General features: G+C 47.4%; 1 protein-coding gene across 6 annotated transcripts in view; it reads right to left on the bottom strand.

Annotated features, from left to right (window-relative positions):
- Window positions 1–22,072, bottom strand: part of SLC25A30 (solute carrier family 25 member 30) — an 88,997-nt gene that overhangs the window by 5,426 nt on the left and 61,499 nt on the right. For 3 of the 6 annotated variants that reach the window (XM_008259996.4, XM_051850042.2, XM_070048793.1), the window contains 6 exons: window positions 12,378–12,500; window positions 10,409–10,556; window positions 8,285–8,379; window positions 6,397–6,482; window positions 4,145–4,240; window positions 3,242–3,366 (listed from right to left, as the gene is read on the bottom strand). In XM_008259996.4, coding sequence (XP_008258218.1) covers window positions 3,242–3,366; window positions 4,145–4,240; window positions 6,397–6,482; window positions 8,285–8,379; window positions 10,409–10,556; window positions 12,378–12,441 — 614 coding nt within the window. In that variant the 5' untranslated portion in view covers window positions 12,442–12,500. Of the gene's footprint in view, window positions 1–3,206; window positions 3,367–4,144; window positions 4,241–6,396; window positions 6,483–8,284; window positions 8,380–10,408; window positions 10,585–12,377; window positions 12,501–18,883; window positions 19,022–22,072 lie in introns of those variants that run through there. The other 3 variants (XR_011378795.1, XM_002712959.5, XM_070048794.1) reach the window with 3 other exon arrangements.

Here is a 22,072-nt window from a genome sequence, read left to right as displayed (position 1 = left end):
TAAACCCACGTGCTCTGACATGGATGCAGGTATATAACTGCTAAGCTAAAGGCCCACTCCCTGACTTTAACATTACACAATGTACACATGTATCAAGTCATCACATGGTACCCCATAAATGTACAGTCTTTTGTATCAGTTAAACATTTTTTTAAGATTTACTTATTTTTGAAAATCAGAGTTATAGAGAGAAAGAGAGAGGGAGAGACAGAGACAGAGACAGAGACAGAGAATGTTCTATCTGCTGGTTCACTCCCCAGATAGCCACAATGAGCAGGGCTGGGCCAGGAGCTTCATCTGGGTCTCCTACGTGGGTGCAGGGGCCCAAGCACTTGGGCCATCCTCTGTTGCTTTCCTAGGCCATTAGCAGGAAACTGGAGCAGAAGTGGAGCAGCCGGGACACAAACTGGCACCCATACGGGATGCCGGTGTCACAGGTGGTGGCTTTTCCCGCAACACAACAGCTCTGATCCTCAGTTAAACATTTTTTTAAAAAAAAATGAAGACGATAAAAAGAAAGATAAGAAAAAGATCTCCCTACTGTAATGCCCACCAGGAGTCTTAGGGTCTGACTATAATTTTTGTCTCACAAGATTACCACAGACCACACTTGGTATTGTTAAACTGAATTAAGTTTGGCCTATACGAGCCTCCATACATAACTGGCACCTGACTGAATATTTAAATAACATTCAACCCAACTTGAGATTAAACTCATAACAAGTAACTGAGTCTCAGCTGTTCATGGCATCTAAACCTTCCACCAATCACAGACTGAAAACAACCAAAGCATGTCCAAAAGCCCAGAAAATCAGGCTATATCTACAATGATACTCCTGAATTTACAATGAGGTTCCATCCCAACAAACCCACCATCTGCTGAAAATATCAAGCTGAAAATGCATTTAATATGTCTGCCCTGCAGAACGTCATAGCTTAGCCTAGAAACCTTAAACTCAGAATACTTTCACCAGCCTACCATCGGGCAAAGCCACCTAACCCCAGGCCTGTGTTACAATAAAGGGTTCAATGTCGTGGGCAGTTTATTGACCACACTCAAAGTAGAAAGCAGAATGGCTGCTTTCCACTGCAAAGTGCAAACTGTGAGCAGAACCGCTGGAAGGGGCCCTCTGCGCGGCGTTTCCACTTCCCTGGCTATAAATACCACCGGCACACGTGGTGGGAAGGAGCTCTCGGAACCATTTCTGGTCCTGAGTGCTACCCAGTTCAGGAACCACTTGTCTGCCCAGCTGAACTCTGTTCTTTGAATGGTATCGACTCGGAGAAAGTGTCTCCGCCTGACCAGCATCCCTAACCTCTAACCACTGGATGTCAACGGTACTTCCCCGAGTGGTGACAACCGCAAGTCTTGACACATTGCCAAATGTCCTCTTGGACAAAATCGCAATCCCAAAAATGGATCAAATAAACCATGAAATATTCATACAATGTAATCATCTGCAGCTACTAAAAATAAATGAAGTCTCTAAGTACTGACTTATGGAAAGATACCTGGGAAGTTCTACTAAAATTTTTAAAGCAGAAAGGAGAATACAAACCATGATTTTATTTATGTTAATAAAATATACCTAGGGGCTGGCGTTGTGGCAGAGCGGGTAAGGCAGCAACCTGCAACATCAGCATCCCATATGGACACAGGTTCGTGTCCCAGCTACTCCACCTCTGGTCCAACTCCCTGCTAATGGCCTGAGAAAGCAGCAAAGAATGGCCCAAGTGCTTGGGTCCCTGCACCCATGTGGGAGACCTGGATGAAGCTCCTGGCTCCTGACTTTGGCCTGGCGGAGCACTGGCAATTGTACCCATTTGGGGAGTGAACTGGTGGACGGAGGATCTCAATTTCTGTAACTCCTTCAAAGTAAATAAATAAATCTTTCTAAATATATATATATATATGTAAATATTAAAGTGTGTAATGTACTTTTGTAGACATCTTGTATACACATAGAAAATGTCTGGAAGATATCTATCAAACTGGTAACAAAGGCTACCTCTGTAAAAGGTAAGGACTTTGATTTTGTCCTGTTCTACTTCTGAGTTGTAATTTTTCAAATATAAGAATATAACACTTTAATAATAAACTTCTTTTAAAATTTCTAAAAATTTTGGAGGCCAGCACCCTGTTGCAGTGGGTAAAGCCGCCGCCTGCAGTGCCAGCATCCCACATGGGCACATGTTTGAGATCTAGCTGCTCCACTTCTGATCCAGCTCTCTGCTATGGCCTGGGAAAGCAGTGGAAGATGGCCCAAGTCCTCGGGCCCCTGCACCCATGTGGGAGACCTGGAAGCTGCTTGGCTCCTGGCTTCGTTTTTTGTTGTTGTTGTTGTTTTTTTTTTTTTTTTTGACAGGCAGAGTGGACAGTGAGAGAGAGAGACAGAGAGAAAGGTCTTCCTTTGCCGTTGGTTCACCCTCCAATGGCCGCCGCAGCCGGCGCACCGCGCTGATCCGATGGCAGGAGCCAGGAGCCAGGAGCCAGGTGCTTTTCCTGGTCTCCCATGGGGTGCAGGGCCCAAGCACCTGGGCCATCCTCCACTGCACTCCCTGGCCACACCAGAGAGCTGGCAACCGGGACAGAATCCGGTGCCCCGACCGGGACTAGAACCCGGTGTGCCAGCGCCGCAAGGCGGAGGATTAGCCTAGTGAGCCGCGGCGCCGGCCCGGCTCCTGGCTTTGTATCAGCACAGCTCCAGCCATTGCGGCTAATTGAGGAGTGAACCAGCGGATAGAAGACCTCTCTCTCTGCCTCTCCTTCTTTCTGTGTAACTCTGACTTTCAAATAAATAAATAAATAAATCTTTACAAAAAATTTTGGGGTAGGTGCTGTGGTACAGCAGGTTAAACTGCCACCTGGTATGCTGGCATCCCACAATGGAGTGCTGATGGGAGTACCAGCTACTTTGCTTCTGATCCAGCTTCCTGCTAAGGTGCCTGTGAAGTAAGAGGATGATGGCCTAAGTGCTTGGGTCCCTGCCACTCACACAGGAGACCTAGATGGAGTTCTGGGCTCCTGGCTTTGGCCTGGCCCAGCCCTGGCTGTTGCAGGCATTTAGGGAGTAAACCAAGAAATGGACGATATTCCTAACTCTCCCTCTCACTGCAATTCTGTCTTTCAAAACAAATAAATACATCTTTAAAAAAATTAGTTTTCTATAAATTTATATCAAATTACCACTCACACTCATGCATACCTAAAACATTAATTTTTAAAAATCCATAAACATACAGGAAGTGGGTATACACAGTGTCTCCCATCAGGCCCGAGAGAATCAGATGCTTTTTGGTGATGTCATAGACTGGCAGCTCCACACCAACGACAATAGCCGCCCTCTGAGCTGTGAGGGACACACCCTGGGTAAAAATATTAATAAGAAAAATAATTCAGATTTGCCTGCAAAGAACAAGTCTTACAAATATGCAAAGGTCCACCCTACAAACTGCCATGAATTTTTATGCTTTCCTGTTGCTGGGCAGAAATGTAGAGTGACTGAAGGGACAAGACCACAGGGCGGCAACTCAAAAGTGAAATCTAATTCTGATTCTGGCACTAACTGTACGACTTTGGGCCAGACAGTGACCAAGGAGAAGGCGCCTCTGAGAGTCTCTGGTCTCCTTGTCACACTGAGCGCTCACACTGGATGATCTTGGGGAACCATGCTATAAACTGAAAAGCCACCAGGATACTAGGAGATGGCACCCCAGGTCAGCTCTTGCACACCCCAGTTCAGCTCTTGCACACCCCAGGTCAGCTCTTGCCTAAGCACAGTTTCCTTAAGAGCCAGGACACCATACAGATCAAAATGTACATCAGAACGGGAACCCAGGCAGCTTCTCCATAGAATTCTTTCTTCAAAACGAAAATGATCAAACTAAAGGGAAGTTCAACCTTCACTTCTTCTATATGAATTGGTCAAAGGGCACTTCAGATTCCTGACATGGTCCCCACATTCCCAGGTGACAGGGGCGGAGCTGAAGGAGGAGGATGCCTTCAAGAACAGAAGATGTTGGAATATCTCCCCTTATTCCATTATTCCACTCAGATTAAAACAAGCAATGGAGACAGGAAAAAATAAAGACAGAAAAAAAGGAAGAACTAAAAAGTCAGCTAAAAAACATTCTTCAAGCTTACCTTCCACAGTCCCCTTGTCCCCTCTTGCTGGTAAATGTTGATGAAGTTGCCTATCATTCCTCCTTGAATGGTGTTGTTTTGGGCTTGCATCCGTATCTAGGGATTATTCCAAAGACCAACATGAGAATGGACACCAGCCCACTCCTTCCTACTGATGTGCGACTCTGAAAATCCTTCAACTGCTACTGTTCTCATCAACAGAAAAAACACTGTGATACAGATACTACCAGGATGCCACTTTACAACGTCCTCACCACACTACATATGTGTAAGAATTGGTCCTCAGGACTCTAGAAGCTCCAAAAAGCATCTAACGAGAGTCCAAAGAATCCTCCCTACAGCAATTCATTAAGTATCAAAAAAGAAATTGGGGGGGGGGGAGGGGTGCTGTGGCATAGTGGGTAAAGCTCTCTGACTTTCCTTTACCTACTACACCATAACACTGGCCCTAAAATTAATTTTTTGGAAAAGATTTTCGAGAGGGATAGAAAATAATATAGGAGAGTACTTCAAAAAGTTCATGGAAGGGCTGGTGCTGTGGCACAGTGAGTTAAGCTGCTGTCTGCAGTGCTGGCACCCCATATGGGTGCTGGTTTGAGTCGTGGCTGCTCCACTTCTGACCCAGCTCTCTGCTAATGTCCCAGGGAAAGCAGAAGATGGCCAAGTGCTTGGGCTCCTGCACCCACATGGGAGACTAGAAGCTTCTGGTTCCTATCTTCAACCTGGCCCAGCCCTGGTCCTTGAGGCAATTTAGGGAGTGAATCAGGGATAGAAGATCTTTCTGTCTTTTCTCTCTCTCTCCATAACTCTGACTTTCAAATAAATAAATAAATCTTTTAAAAAAATAGTTCACTGAAAACCTATATTCTGAAAAAACTATGCATGGGTTTCCATTTTTTTTTTTAATTTTTAAATTCTTTTGATTTCATCTTTCTACAAACTTTTTGAAGTACTTGTGTATTTCCCAAAAGGTTTGTATGTAGGAAAGAGAGAAAATGATAGTAATGCTAAAGACTTTATTAATATGATTAATAAGAGTTATCTGATGTACTTGGCAGCACTGGGCATAGCAAGCATAGTTCTTAAATTAGTCTTTCCAAGTCACTTCTATTTCCAACCTGCGGGACCAAAAGGTATGCAGGCAAGCTGGCCGTGTGATGGCCACATGATGCTCATTACACACTGTTACACTTGAACTTCACAAAGGCCATGGAATCCATGTGACCAGATTCCACCACAGACATAAAGTTGGATGCAACTCTCTTTGCATTCTTAAGAATGAAAAGAGATTTATCGTTAAAAACAAAATAAAACTGGTGCCCTCATTTTTGTTTAGAGAGCAAACACATCACCACGAACTTCTAAGAGGAACCATTACTGCCACACTAATGTGGGAAAATAAACCAATATACAGGAACTGCCTTCCTATGAGCCCTGAGATACAGTTAGGAAATTGCCAGGAGTACAGATATTCTTCTGTAGCTCTCTGACCTCAACACTGGGAAACTTGGGACAAGAGCGCCCTGTATGTCTGTGCCTCCCATGCTGCAGCTCCACTATGGGGCCCGTGTCACTGCAGGGCACCCAATGTACTGCTTGTCAGAAACCCTGCTACACAGGATCTTTCCTATTTCATTTGGGTGCTACTCAGGTAGTAAAAGGTAGAAGCACAAGACACAAGTTAAATAATATTGGGGGGGTAGAGAGACATACCTTAAGAAAGCTCAAAAAGTAACTGATGCCTAATTTTTATTTTATTTTATTAGTTCATTCTTTGCCTTATTCCAAAAGGGACTGAAGGAGACTGTATGCCCAGCGTTCTTAATAAGGTCATTCTAACATCTTATGTCTGATTGGGGTAAGTAAATATTTTTCATTTGTAATTCCTAAAATAAAATTAACAATAAGAAAATGTATCCAGAAATTGTCATGACTGAGCAGTTGAAATATGCATAAAACTTGTATATTTTGTAAAACAAAAGAGATTTTTCAGGGAAAAAAAAGAGAGATTCAGCTGCATCCAAACTTGATCTTGTTCAACCAGCAAAACCAATGTCTACAAAATGACCTCTTTTGAACTTATCTGTGTCAGGGGGACATCCCCGTGGTGGGCAATGAAAGTTAAAATGTCCTGGCACTTACATTAGGAACACTTTCACATACACTGCATCTGTTATATTCACAGATTTCATTACCCAAATGTTGTTCTCAGTAAGAAAATGTGCTGGTAAGATCGAGAGAGCATGGCTTACTTTCAGAACATCTGTTGGATTAGCAATGGCTGAAGAGATGACTCCAGAGAGAATTCCACATATGACATTTATCAGTAGGGTTTCATCTGTAAACCAAGACATAGCATTACACTTTCCAAACATACAGGATTGTTCCCATGAGTAACTCAAACATAGGTGTAACTCATGTACACATGACTCCTTCACTGTAAGAGAAAGAATTGTGGGGCTGGTCTTGCAGTGTAGTGGGTTGAAACACTGCAGGCATCCCTTATGGGCACTAGTTCGAGTCCCGGCTGCTCCACTTCTGATTCAGCTCCCTGCTAACTGGCCTGGAAAGCAGCAGAAGGTGGCTCAAGTGCTTGGGCTCTCTCACCCACATGGGAAATCTGGAAGAAGCTCCTGGCTCCTGGCTTCAGCCTGGCCCAGCCCGGGGCCATTGTGGCCATTTGGGGAGTAAATCAGTAGATGGAAGATCTCTCACTCTGTCTCTGCCTCTCCCTTCCTCTGTAATTCTGCCTTTCAAATAAATAAATCAATCTTAAAAAAAAAATAATTGTGTACTTTATGAATACGTATGAATAAGCAATGCTTAAAAGATTAGTATTTTTTCTGGCTAAAGGGATTTTGCTAAGCAAAATTTCTTGATCCCTAAAAAGGAACACAAACCATCATACAAAGTGAGAAACCACCTACCAATTTACTTGGTGTATAAATTCAGACCATTATAATCAAGACAAGATGCATTTGTTAGAAGAATTAAAAAGATATATATTGCTAAGAGATGACATGGAGAGTTGACATAGAAAGTGTCAATGACTGTCGTATGTGTTTAGTTTGAAATATTCTGAAGTACTTTCAAAGCATCTTAGCTCTTGTTCTCCCACTCTCAGCTAATGGTGGCCAGTGCTCATCTCATTGTGAAAATGACATGGAAAGATCTATGGGTGAAAATCATGTCACAGAGCCAGCCAGGCATGGAGAGTAAGAACTCAGTTCTGGGGCTGGTGCGAGGCACAGTAGGTTAATCCTCTGCCTGTGGCGCCAGCATCCCTTATGGGCACCGGGTTCTAGCTCCAGCTGCTCCTCTTCCAATCTAGGTCTCTGCTGTGGCCTGGGAAAGCAGCCGAAGATGGCCCAAGTCCTTGGGCCCCTGCACCCACATGGGAGACCAGGAAGAAGCACCTGGTTCCTGGCTTCGGATCAGTGCAGCTCTGGTCGTTGCGGCTATTTGGAGAGTGAACCAATGGACGGAAGACCTTTCTCTTTGTCTCTCCCTCTCACTGTCTGTAACTCTACCTCTCAAATAAATAAATAAAATATTTTTTTTTTTTTACAAAAAAGAACTCAGTTCTGAATACCAAGAGATCAGCTGGACAGAACAGTGACAACATATTCTCCAGAACAGGCACTTTGCAGATGCCACAACTGACTGAGCTGTTTGTAGTCGTGGCCCTGGTAAGTGTTGCTCACCTCAATTCAGCTGATAACTGACCTGCCCTTGTTTCCCTCAATGTTTATTTCTTTTCTTCTACTTGAAAGGCAAAGTGAGAAAGGCAGAGACAGACACAGAGATCTTCCACCTGATAGTTCACTCTCCAAACAGCCAGCGCTGGGCCAGGCCAATCAGAAGCCTGGAACGCCATCCAAGTCTCCCTCACCGGGTTCAGGGGCACTTGGGACATCATCTGCTGCCTCCCAGAAGGCACTGAGAAGCTGGATCAGAAGCAGAGCAGCCAGGGCTCACACGGGCATCCTGACATGGGATGTAGGCATCCAAGCAGCAGGTGCAACGCCTACCCCTCCCCCCCACACTCACATGAAGCACAAAGCAGCAGTGAAGTTACAGCAAGCTGAACACCCTGCTCTGAAATCGCTTGATAAAGACAGCCCCCTGCTGTCCGCTCACCTTCGGGGCGTTCAACAAATAATCGCTTCAGGCTCTGGTAAGTGCCTATCTTGATGGTGCCATAGGAAGCCTGGCGCAACATGGCTGGGGCGATCCTGTCAAACCAAGCGCAAAGGGACAAGGACAATCTCAACATCAGACTCCTCCAGACGGCCCACAGAGTGCCTTCCACAATCAGACGGCGCGGATACGGTCTATCACAACTCAAAATCCAGCGAGAGAACAGTGGCGTTTGCACCAATTATTAGTGCGCTCAGTGAAAGCTCCGCCCCCACCCCCCCAACGTATGTCCCCTCCATGAAGACGTAGTACACGAGGAGTCCGAGTGCCCATTCAGTGAAAAGGCAAGGGCTTCCCTTCCCCAGGAAAGTACCTCCCATGTCACCTCCCACCTCCTGAGGTTCGCCCTGTTCCCTCAAACTTTCCCCATTGCAATACGGAAGCAAGCAAGCTCAAGACAGAACCAGGAAAAACAAGTCAGCTTTCTCCATCCCATATGCCCCTCCTATGACACTCCAACCCCACACCCACCACACCCACGCAATCTGGGATCCTTGCAGTGCCCTCCCTCAAAGCTCCCCTCAAGGAAGTGACCAGCTGACATCTCTATTGCTAATCAAATGACACCTTTCAAGGAGTAGCTCATTTAGCCTCTGTGCAGTATCTGCTCAGGCCCCCTGCAGCTGTCTCCTCCCAGATCTGCAGTGACGTCACCTTCTCCACTTCTGAATCCTGTGTCCTCCAGGGACCCCTTGCTCCACACACGCCCTGGGCAGCTCATCTACTCCCATGGCTTCTACTTCCATCGAAAGACGGGCAGGCAGGCAACTCTTACAATGGAAATCTTGTCAATTCTACTTCTTAAAACCCTGCAGCAGCTTCTGTCTGCTACAGGCATAGAAAACTCCAATGCTTACAGGAACCTGGTGGAAGCCATGAGCGAGTGAGGGTCTAACTGTATACACACATACATGATGTGAGTGAGGCCTTTCATAAACTGGAGAGAATACCCTCGACTCCCGCTATAGTTGTCATAAGTGAATGAATGTAAGTCTTCCTCAAAGGAAACCCAGATTTTATGTACAATTTCTCATTTTTAAAATGACACAACTAGAAGCCAAAAACCTTCTAGGATGGTGAATCCATGCAGGTGCTGTGCGCCCAGGATGAGACCAGTGGTGTAATAGAGGTGATCAAGATGCTTAGCATGGGTGGGGCTGTCCCTATCCCAACTGCTATGAACACTCCAGTTCCATCCCTTGCTTCTTGTCAACTCCCATACTACACCCAGGCTGAATTACCTGTAGTTCCTAAAATGGTCCGTGTTCTCTGGCATATACTGCTGGCTCTGTCTGAACATAGCTCCCCTCTAATCTCACCTGGCTGACGATTCTTGATCCTTCAAAATCTGATCCAGTGCCCTCTGGACTGACCACGTTCCTGAAACCACACCCCCCTCAATTTCCCACCCCCAAGTCTGGGACTGAGGTCCTCTCTCTACCAGGTTCTAGTCCCTATCAGCTCCCTCGGAACCCCGTTTACACACATGCAGCCCCTACTAAGCATGGTTCCTTAAGACGGTGTGCCACGGCCGATTGCCACTTAGCCTCCCAATTCACCCTCACCCTTCCCTTGTGCCCTGAGAGGGTGACACCCAAGGCCTACATCACCCACACTCCCCCACCAATTGACTTCCGGGTGGGTTCAGTCAGTTGGAGAAGGAGGGAGGGAGGAAGAAGATGGTGGGTGTTGTTTTCTCTCCCTGGGCACTCCCAAAGCATCCTTCAACAACCCTGTGGCAAACCATGGGAATTCAGAACAGCTACAGGAAAGGATTGTTTTCAAAGAATGAAAAACTGAATTAACAGGATGTTCTTAAACAAATGCAATCTTTGTTTTGTTGTCTGCACTTGAACATAATAAAAACGTGGTTCCCCCAACACATTCACTAAATGAAATCTGTATTTAAAAAATAACGTTGGAAGTATAGGTGACGAACCCACCCTGCTAACTGCTGTGATCAAATACACCCCAAACCTTAGCTTTTTCCTCCGTGAAGTCTGAGTCTTAAGGCTAGCCACCAGCAGAGGTCAACAGGGACACAGATGCAGCAGGTCTACTCACCCCGAGTACAGCGCCTTGAGCCCTTCCTCTCGGCCTATCCTCACCAACGCGTGCAGCATTCCTCGATATCTAATCTCTCTGAAGTTTGCATCGTTCGTCTGGCCTTGAATCTGGAGCCTTGTCTTGGTTAAATCAATTGGAAATGTGCCTTAAAATTTTTAAAAAAGAAAATTTCACTACATAAAGGCTAGTGATACATAAAGTTCATGGAGGAAGCAGTCACACTGTGAATCAAGAAATGGCAGACATTGCAAAATTTTTCCTATTAATAAAAACAGGGGGAACCAAAAGATGCATAAAACCAAAAAGGAAGCATAAACCTATTTTCTTTTCTTTAGATTTTTATATACGTGATCTTATTCTACATAGGATTTCGGAAGGCTGCCTTGCTGTTCAAAGAAGATACCTACAATGATTTTTTAAAAATTATTTATTTATTTGAAAGTCAGACTTAGAGAGAGAGAGAGATCTTCCATCCACTGGTTCATTCCCCAAATGTCAGCAATGGCCAGGACTGGGCCAGGCTGAAGCCAGGAGCCTGGAACTCCATCTGAGTCTCCCACATGGATGCAGGGGCCCAAGAACCCAAGCCATCTTCCACTGCTTTCCTAGGTGCATTAGCAGGGAGCTGGATCAGAAGTAGAGCACCTGGGACTCAAACTGGCACTCACATGGGATGGCGGAGTCATAGGCAGAGGCTTTACTCACTGCACCACAGTGCTGGCCCCCATGGAATGATTTATACAAACAGGAAATCCACTTAAAAACATATGCTACTACTGGGTAACTATGTGAAGGCTAAAATTGGGTTCAATATAAAGGAATAGAGATAAAGAAGTTCACTTTCTAAAGTGGCTTACAAAACAGTCTACAATGAAATCTGCGTCTATTGTTGTGGCACAGTGAGTTAAGCCAACACCTGCAAAAAAGGCATCCCATGAGCATCAGGTCAAGTCCCAGCTTCTCCACTTCCGATCCAGCTCCCTGCTAATGCTCCTGGGAAAGCAGAGGAAGATGGCCCAAGTCCTTGGGCTCCTGCCACCCACGTGGAAGTTCTTGGCTCCTGGCCCCTGTCACCCATGTGGGAGTTCCTGGCTTCTGGCTTCAACCTGGCCCAGATCCAGCTGTTGCAGCCATTTGGGGAGTGAACCAGCAGATAGAAGATCTCTGGTTTCTTTGTATCTCTGCCTTTCAAATAAATAAATAAGTTATTTAAAAACTAAACAAATAATCTGACAAAGCAAGTAAATATGTCTACTATAGTACCTAAAGGTCCACCCAAATATGTAAAACCCAGTGTCACACAGGAAGTCCGATTCACTGTGTCCATGGAAGAGCCCACCAGCACACAGAATCTAAGCCTTGACCCTCACCCTGGTCCCCATGGACTCCTCGGGCATCTGTCCCAGCTCAGCAGCAGCTGAGTCCTGGAAGCAGTGCAGTGTCCAGCCTCACACTGGGCACTCGGAGGCTCCCCAATCAATGTTTGTTGAAGAAATGATTCCAGAGAATAAACAAACCCAGGAACAGATAGGATCCAAGATGAACCTGCCCGGCGAGGAAGTCACGCATAGGTTGTGGCCAGTGTACCCAATTAGACAGTGACTCCACAGTCACAGTCAACCTCACCTGGCTCAGGCAAGACCCCAGAGTGTCCCAACCTCTTTACAGCCAAATGCATAAACAGGGGGAAGGCGGGGGCCCGCGGCAAGCCAGAAATGACGCACGAGGATTTTGTTTGGTCCACAGACCCAACTTTCTCCCCCACTGAACTCTGAGCCCCAAACTGCTACTGGGTGACCCAAATGACTATTTCGTCTTGAAAACAGCACCCAAAAAAAGACACTTTAGAATTCTGAGATTGCTTCACAAGCTCCCGTTCTGCACTTGAACTGCTTTTACATCAAGAGCGAAATCGCAGGCTGAAATTCCAACAGCCTCCCACGCAGCGGGCAAAGGGGTTCCTTACCGCATTCGGCCGTGATGGAGGCCAGCCCTCCATACACAAACGGCTTCCAGTTGAGGGCTGACATTTTCCCACTGTTGCTTTCCTCTTTGATTTATGCAAACATCGCCTCCAGTGTGGCTCTTCCTGGACACAAAAGGAAGGGGTTTCACATTTAGGATTTTGCACACAGGCAGCTGCTTCTCTCAACTCTTTGGTTTTATTTGGGAAGTGGTTTCAGATGCAAGCATCGCAATCCACCCCCCACCCCAAAGGAAGCCTCAGCTTCCCTTAGCACCCAAGGCCCAAACCAGCTCTTTCTATTGTCCTGTTACCAGTGGCCTCAACTGTCACTCAGGCCTTAAAGAGTAATCTCTGTGCTGGAACCCTGATAAGTGTGCATGCACTCAGTGTAGGGCGCCAGGGCGCCACAGGCTTTCTGGGTAGTCTGTATTATCTTCAATCTGTTCTTGTGCAACAAATATTTGCCATTCATTTGACATTGTCTTAGTGAGTCCAGACCAGGAGGCAACGCATTCCACAGATGCACTGACAGAAAAATGTTGCAAACCCTTGTGGCAAGGCAAAAATGAACTTAAAGTTGCCACGACCTACTTGGAGCTCACACTCTGTGAACGTGGGCTCTCTTCTGGCCATCTTCTGTTACTAGCTGGGAGGCAGCCTAGCATGATGGAAAGAGGCAGACTCTGGTCGGAGCCACACTCTTTCTCCCTAGGGGAAATTCTTGCTAACCTCCAAGTTTAGGTTCAAAGCCAGAATCACCAGAACAGACACTTGGCCTAGTGGTTAAGACACCAAACTCCCACATCGGAGCACCTGGTTTGATTCCCAGCTTTGCTCCCAACTCCAGCTTCCAACCAATGGAGACCCTGGCAGCGATGATGGCTCATGGGTTTCTGTCACTCAGCTATGAGATCTGGTTTGAGTTCCAGGTTCTCAGATTTGGCGCAGCTCAACCTGTGGCCATTGCAGGCATCTGGAGAATGAACCGCTGGATGAGAGCACTGGCCCCTCCCCCCAGTAAATCTGTAGAAAAACCATCACAGAAGCCAGCACGACCATGCAGAACAGCTCACTTCTATTCTCTAAGCTAAATAAAATGCTTACCTTTGCCTACTGTGGGGATTAAATATTATAAAAACACCCAACGAACACCGTCCATCCTCCTTTCCCTTACCCACTGTGACAGTACTCACTGGCACCACAGCCAGGCCTTCCATGTTCATGTGTTCTGTGGATCTCTGGGACTTGAATTGGAAACTCTGGCCTGGTATCCATCACCAGGAAACACATGCAAATCAACCTACTTCTGTGTATATGCTATCAGCTGTGACTACTGTTGGCTTAAAGTGAATTTCGAATATTCTAGAGTCAGTATTGGCAAGCAACATGCCCAGTGCTTTTACTATGCATGTGCTTAGGGAGTTCCCAAGTCTACTTTTCCCAGGAAGCGACTACCTGTGGAAGTGACCTTCACAAGTCACCACTGCCCAGAACGGCAGTTCTCAACAGGCCAAGGAGCTCGTTAAAGCTAAGAGAAAACACAAGAAACCCAGAAGTCCCTAGATTAAATCTACCGATAGCCATTCCTCATTTACAAATGTTAACCAAATTCAGAGGGATCACAAATGAATAAGAAGGCTTATTAGATATGGAACTTGAAAATCATATTTTTTTAAAAAGATTTATTTATTTATTTGAAAGGTGGAGTTACAGAGAGATAGAGGCAGAGACAGACAGAGAGAGATCTTCCATCTGCGGGTTCACTCCCCAAATGGCTGCAACAGCCGGAGCTGGGCCTATCTGAAGCCAGAAGACTCGAGCTTCTTCTGGGTTTCCCACACAGGTGCAGGGGCCTAAGGTCTTGGGCCATCTTCTACTGCTTTCCCAGGCCATAGCAGAGAGCTGGATCGGAAGTGGAACAGCCAGGTCTTGAACCGGCGCCCATATGGGATGCCAGCACTGCAGGTGGCAGCTTTACTGGCTTCGCCACAGAACCGGCCCCAATCATATGGTTTTATGTAGCAAACTCTGGCCCTCCCAACAAATCATCTCATCTACCTATTATCCTTGAAAACAGTTAACAACACCTATACTTAACTCTTAGCTTTTACAAATTCCTAACTAATCTGATGATTAACACTATAAGTTAGGAAAACACATTATTAAGAGACAATCATTTATTTACTAACCAGTAATACCTTTTCCAGCCCTCTCTTGGATTTTGCTGACTGTCAAGTTAAAAAGCAAAATAATAACTACATAACAGTGGCATGTGGAAGTACTGACACCAACAAAATGTTCTCTGTAAGTGAGTTCAGTGGACTCCCCCACAAGTCTGGGATAGGAAGACAGTTACTGCCATCCTCACAGATTAGGACACCCAGTGTCACCCCCTGCCAGGCCACACGGCTGACAACTCCAAGCATCCTGACTGCAAGTGCAGAGTTCTTTCTGCTGCCACCTGAGGTTGTCCACTATTATAAAGAAGTGGGGTATGGAGATTTTTTAGAATCCACAGATTCTAAACATAAAACATTCTAGTAATGTTCTATTAATTTTTTTATTATTTTTTGACAGGCAGAGTGGACATTGAGAGAGAGAGAGACAGAGAGAAAGGTCTTCCTTTTTGCCGTTGGTTCATCCTCCAATGGCCGCCGCGGCCGGCGCACCGCGCTGATCCGATGGCAGGAGCCAGGTACTTATCCTGGTCTCTCATGCGGGTGCAGGGCCCAAGGACTTGGGCCATCCTCCACTGCACTCCCTGGCCACAGCAGAGAGCTGGCCTGGAAGAGGGGCAACCGGGACAGAATCCGGCACCCCAACCGGGACTAGAACTCGGTGTGCTGGCGCCGCAAGGCAGAGGATTAGCCTGCTGAGCCACGGCACCGGCTAATGTTCTATTAATTTTAAGGAGAAATATTACCAAGCAAAATCAAAAAATGTACTGGTAGGAGAATGTATCTTATAAACACTAAAAATGTACTTAATAAAGGAGAAAAAACATTAAGAGAAAATATAGGAGCCAGCGTTGTGGCATAACAGGTTAAGCTGCCACCTGCAATGCTGGCATCCCATATGGATACCGGTTTTGTTACCGGTGAATGGCAGGGTTCTTGTCTTCCTGCAAGAAAGAATTCAGACATGAGACAGAGTAGTGGAAAGCAGAAGTAGCAAAGTTTATTAGGGAAAAGGACATCCGTAAGAACGGATGGGCACCTCTCCAGACAGGACCTGAGAGAGTGCACAGTTGCTCGGACTGGGGGGAGGAGCAGTTGAGTGGACAGAATACACCTGGACAGGCCAGGCAGGCGGCTCAGCATGGAGGCAGAGGACTGAGTGCACAGTCCCAGTCCGGTTGAGTGAGGCCCCACAGTCGGGTTGAGGCGGGGGCGGGGGAGGGGGAAGGTGTGGATGGGGGTGGTTAAGGAGTTGGGTCTTGCTTCCCCACCTCTGCTCCTCTTGGAACAAAGGGCTTTTTGGATGTAAATAGAAAAACTTCTATCTGAGTTTTCTCCCTCAAGTTATCCGATAGGGGGAAGTCACAGCAGAGAGCTGGCCTGGAAGAGGGGCAACCGGGACAGAATCCGGCAGCCACGGTGATGGCCAATGACTTTTAATTTAACTTGGGGGTGTGATATTTGCCTCAAGCACCAGTGTGGAACACAGGATTCCTTATCAGGCCTTCAGCCAGGTGAATCGCTTCTTAAAATACAGACACCAGGGCCCTGCCCCCAGCCCCTCTCCCCTCTCCCCCATCCCAGGGAATGAGGATCTCAAGGGCGCAGCCCAAGCACCAGGGTTGTTCCTGAGTTAATAAACAACAGCCACTTCCTCCCTGGGAAGCTGCAGTCACTTAAATCATGTTTTAAGCAGTTAATTTTCAATGCTGACATTAAAGTTGATTCTTCCTTCTATTTATCTAATTTAGCAGTGATTTTTTTCCTACTACATATTGAAAGACAAACACAAACTTTAAAATATATTCTTCCAAATGCCAGCCCCCCCCCAAAATAAAAAAAAAAAAAACATGGGAGATGGGATTCTAATTGATATTTAATTGTAAGAAAGTTTAACCACCGTACTGTCATATGACTCATGTCATCTCACTGATTAACTTCCTAGTTTTCTGCCACTACTTCTATTTGTTTTGCTAGTTTAGTTTTAATGAATTTCCACTACGGTTTCCTCTGACAGTTTTAATATTACATTTTTAATGAGATTAAAACCCAAGGCTCTTAGTTAATACCTACATGCAGTCAACTAGAGCTCCAAATGGCCGTGGACTTGCCTCCTCATAGTTTTTGTGGCTTGGGATCACAAACCCCCAGTGTCTAGCCAGATGTGCCACCTAAGTGAAACTAACCTTCCACAAATGAGTGTGCCCCCCCCCCATCAGCAGCTTCCACCCCCAGACTCTAAGAAAGAGCTTCCTTCCTATTCAATGCAAGTTAGCTAGCCAGAGACTAAACACCACTTCCCAACTCTTCCACTTTCCTTTCCAAATGCTAGCACTGGATTCCCTGAACAGATGAGACCACTGGGCCTTCCCAGGTGAATGTCTGCTGAGTTAAAGAAACAATCACTTGGCTTAAGCCTGAACTAGAGAGCTGGGGAGTTGGACAAACATCCAAACAAAAGGTGCAGGTGAAGACTGGCCTGGGGGAGCCGGTGTTGGCCAAGCTACTCCAAGCTGCCCCTCTCCGGGGTTCACTGATCCCAGGCTGCAATCTCTGTTTGGTCAACATACACTTTGTTTTGGGGCCCTCTTTGGAAGGAGTCCCCTTACACACATTCCTATACTTCCAAGCACAGTTTCTGGAAACATTCCAATTCTAGCCACTGATGTGCCGAGACTGACAGCTCAAGGCAATCAGAGATTCACATGGCCTTGGCGGTCACCTTGTCTCAGCCCCAGATCCAGGCAAGGGAGGACAACTCTGCAGGGGCGGGGAGGGGGCAGCTTGGGGGAGGCTGAGCTTCTAGATCGCTTCCCACTCGGCACCCCTCTGTCACGATGTGGCCTGCATTATGAACACAATCCTAACAATACTAGCTGTCATCGCTGGATACGTGGCATCGGGCATGACCATACATTTCTACACAGGCTTTCTAAAAGCCTATGAAATAGATATGGTTACTCCCATTTCACGGATGAGGAAACACTGCTTCCCAAAGGAACAATGACTTTTCCCGGTCCCAGCTGCGCAGTGTTCAAACCAAGGTCGCTTGGTCTTCCCTCCACATGGTCCTGTGCAGAAGCTGTCAGGCAAGACTGGTGGGTGGGTGGGTACAGAATCCTCCACATCTGGAATAAATGCAGGATTTTTCCACTGAGGAGTTAGAAAGCTGTCTGCATGAAACTGTTTTCTGGGTGAAAATGCTGCACAGGAAGAATTCCAGAGGATTCTCCCTACACTTCCCACACAGGCTAAGTTACCCACCCTCTCTCTTCCACCATTACTTGGTGATGGAGCTTGCCTTTGAATACATTCAGTCTGGCTGCAAGTTCGTATCTGCCTCCTCTCTGTTCTGCACCCTTTCCCTTACACTTGGTATGTTGTTCTCTCTGATCTCATTTGTACAGCTGTGAAGAGAGGTAATTAAACAGTATTTGCTGTGGGTACTTCGGCACGCTTTCCAAGTTCCTCCCAGGTAACTGTTCATAAATTCTCTCACCTACCTGGCATTCCCTTTTCAGCCTGCAAACTAGCCTCATAAATCTTCGTCCCCTGCCCCCTGCTGACAGCCCTTTCACGAACTTTTCCCATTTCCTATTCTTTTTAAAGGTGCAGAACGAAGACTAAGCTCATCACGGACTTGAAGAGAAACGTGGCGCTGAAAAGGAACCTTAGAAATCTGACTTCACATGAACGCACCGAGCCCACGGTCACAAGGTTTGGCAGCAGCAAAGCCAAGACCAAACCTGCACCTTCACCAGAGGAACGGAGGCAGAATCTGCACTGCGGTTCCGACCCTGTTCGGCTCTCTGGCGCAGGGGCACTAAGGCTGATCGCTGCAACTGCTGTACGGGAAATCTTATAACCCAGAAAGCCCTTGAAGCCCACAGCTACAGGAACTTCCCCCAGCACACTCATTGGGCCCATTCTCAAGAAAGGAAGCCAACCCGGCACGCGGCATGGGCGCTTCAAAGCGCAGCGCGCCGCCAGCGGCCAGCCGGAGTGGCAGGGATGCGCGGGGAGGGAAGCCGCCGGAGCTCGCTCCGGCACAAACGCCCAGATGCAGAGCGGGCGTCGCGCCGGCATCCCAACGCCTAGGGAACAGGAATCACCGCCCACTACCCACAGCGGTGCTTGAGGGGCCGGCCCACCCGGGGCGGCAGCAGCCCGAGGAGCTGGGCCCGGTCCCCGGAACGTCGCGCCCCCTGAGCCCGGCCCTGCACGCGAACCAGACGACACCCGCGCCACCAACGACATCGCCCGCCGTCGGGTTCCCGGCGCCGCGGAGCAAGCAAGCCGGGCGAGAGCAGCCGAGGGTCAGGGACTTACCCGGCGGCAGAGGCCCCGCTCCGCCCTTTTCCAACCCGGGCTCGGCTGCGGCCTGCCAAGAAGGTGGCACAGGAGGTGGAAAAAGGGCCGCCGAGCGGCGCGGGTGGCCCAGGCGCCCACTCGTGGCTCCGCCCAGGCCACCCTGGCCCGCCCACCACCTAGATTCCCATTGGTCTGAGTCGGCATGGCCCCGCCCGGGACACGCCCCTTACCGCGCTAGCCGACCGTGGAGGGATGGTTCGCCCAGGTCCCGCCCCTGCCTCAGCCTCAGCTGCTATTGGCCGACGCCGGCACATCCCCGCCCAGGGCACGCCCCCATCCACCAGTCACCGGCCGCGGAGGGGCGGGGCCGAGAGAAACTCCGACTCACGAGGGAGGAAATGACCTGCGACTCGGGGATGCCTCTACCGCCCCGGTTCTCGAGTCTGCTGTGTAGAAAAGCTTGGGGAACGCCCCGAGAGCCACGGACAGGGAGCTTTCTCAGGGGGTGGTTCTCCCTGTCCTCGCGAACCTCCAAAGTGGGAAGGAAGTAAGCTTGCACTTACTTTTATTAACCCAGCTTTGGGTTTGAAAATGTACACGCCGTTCGGAAAACTGGAACACCCATACTTCGCACATTTCAATTTCAGAGTTATTTTCATAATTTTATAATTTTTAAATAATTGTATCATTGAATATGAAGCATTCATGTGGTTCAAAATCAAAGCATGCAAAATTTACTCAGAGAAGCCTCGCACCCATTCCTATTCCTGTACTCCATATCCACTCAGCCCTGCCAGTAGCCATCAGTAATCAGCAGCTGTCCCCTGTCAGTAACCATCATTTGTTTCTGTTATCCCTCCATCTCTCTCCAGACTATGTATGAGCATATAGGTATTACCTATTGCTGTACGACAGATTACCCAAAACTTAGCAACTTAAAACCACGGACGGCCCTTTAGTATCTCAGTTTGGGTCAGAAACCCAGGGGAGGTTCAAGTAGGGGTCCCACAGGCTACAATCGAGGTGTCGTTGGAGTGCTGCTATCTCAAGGCTGGATTGGGAAGGATCCACTTCCCAGCTCAGTCAGTCGGCAAGCTGCAGGTCCTCACTGACTGTTGGCTGATGCACTGGCTTCCTGAGGCTGCCATTACAAATGACCACAAACCAGCTGGCGTAAAAAAAAATTTTGTTTTTCCTCTCACAATTTTGAAGGCAAGAAGTCAGAAATCAAGATGTCAGCAGGAGCGTATTTTCTCTGAAGGCCTTAGGGGCTGTGCCTTCCTTGCCTCTCTCCTAGCTCCTGGCAGTTGCTGGCGATCTTGGTGTTCCTAGCTTGGCGACGTGTTACCCCCCGCACATGAGCCTTTGCAGGACAAGGCCTGTCTAAGCCATAACCCTACCCTACCTAGCCACATGAGACCTTCAAAAGTACAGTGTTTTTTCTTACTTACAACAGAAGGGGGAAGTCAGATTGAAATTACAAGCAGCAGCTGACACAGCGTAGCTGACTTGAAGATGGAGAGGTTTCCTGGCAAGGAATGCCCATGGCCTCGGGAAGCTGAGAGCAGCCCCTACTCAACACGCAGCAAAGAAACAGCAAGCTCATCCCAGCACCACAAGAAACTAAATCCTGCCAACAACAAGGAGAAGCTCGGCAGCAAATGCATCTTCCCTGGTTTTTAGATGAGAACTCAGTACAGCCAGCACCTTGAGTTCAGCCTTGTAGCACCCTGAGCACAGAATCCAGTCACCCCATGCCAGACCTCTGACCTACAGAATGGTGAGCTCACAGATGCCTGTGGCTGTTAAGTTGCTAACTTTATAGAAACATATTATGCAACGATCAAAGACTATAATATATGGCCTATAGGTTGTTGGTAATGTTTTTCTATGACAAATAATGGTATAATGAACACACATTTGTAAACTCATATATTATTTTTATTGGAGGAGGTGCAGCTTCAACATAAATTCCTAGAAGTGGAATCAAAGAATAAATGCATAAAGATAACTTCCAACCAGTAACTTACAAGGCACTTTACATTCATTGGTTCATTCAAGCCAGAGGAGTGCTATTTCCATTGTACACGGGAGGGACCAGAGGTTCTGCTCTGAGGGAGGAAACTGGCCTGTGCCAAATCCAGGGCCCCCAGCTGCCTCTCTCCCGTTCCCTTCTCCTGTTCCTCCAGCCCAGGTCCCAGGTTGGGTTTAGACAATCCCTCTTCTTCTCTCCAATTTGAACTCTAGCTGAGCCCCTGGATTTTCACTCACACACCATTTTGAAGTCAATATGGTTTGGACCCATTGAAGATATTACCTGAATCTTGGCCATAAAAAGAAGTCCATCTCCAGCCTCTAGGAGAAAGGCATTGGAATGTTTTCTTTCTACGTCAAGGAAATAAGTTTACCACTCCCCACCACCACCACCACCACCACTCGCACCTTGCTTGAGCCCTTTCCAGACTCCTGACCACATGGCAGGTGCACACAAATGTACTGGTTGCTCCCTTTCCTCAGAGCCTTTGGACACCCAAATTCCACCATTGCCTAAGCCCCAACAGCCAGTGTTCATGCACACATAGCAGTTAGTAATACCAGGAATTTCCAGTCTTCAAGTATGACTATTCCTTTGCATATAAGTTGAATTTTCAAAAGACTTATTTATTTGAGAGAGAGAGAGAGAGAATGAATCTGCTGGTTGATTCCTCAAGTGGCCTCAACAGCCAGGGCTGGGCCAGGCCAAGGCCAGGAGCCAGGAACTCTATCCACCATGTGGGTGGAAGGAGCCCAAACAGGTGGGTCATCTTCTGCTGCCTTGCCAGGCACCTTAGCAGAAAGCTGGTTTGGAAGAACAGTTGGGTCTTGAACCAGAACTCCAATAGGACACGCTGGCATTGTAAGTGGTGGCTTAACCAGCTGTGCCACAACACTGGCCCCTGCAATTGTATTTTTAAAAAATGTTGCAACCCCGTAAAATAGATGGTAAGATTTTCAGTATCCATATTGAATTTGAGGACCTTCTGCAGTGACTTTGGGTCCCCCAAAAGATCTTGGTCTGTGGGTTGAAAATGACTTCTCTTGGGAATGGTAACTTGGTTACAGAAGCAAAACCAGCTTAGAATCAACAAGAATAAAAACAACACAAAGGGTGATTCTGAAAACAGAATTCTAACGAACCATTCAGCGTTGGCTCCTGCTAGACACAAT

Source organism: Oryctolagus cuniculus, chromosome 9 (assembly GCF_964237555.1).
Source record: "Oryctolagus cuniculus chromosome 9, mOryCun1.1, whole genome shotgun sequence".
Taxonomy (NCBI): domain Eukaryota; kingdom Metazoa; phylum Chordata; class Mammalia; order Lagomorpha; family Leporidae; genus Oryctolagus; species Oryctolagus cuniculus.
Note: the sequence above shows the minus strand (reverse complement) of the source record. Positions and strands in the feature narration are given on the sequence as shown.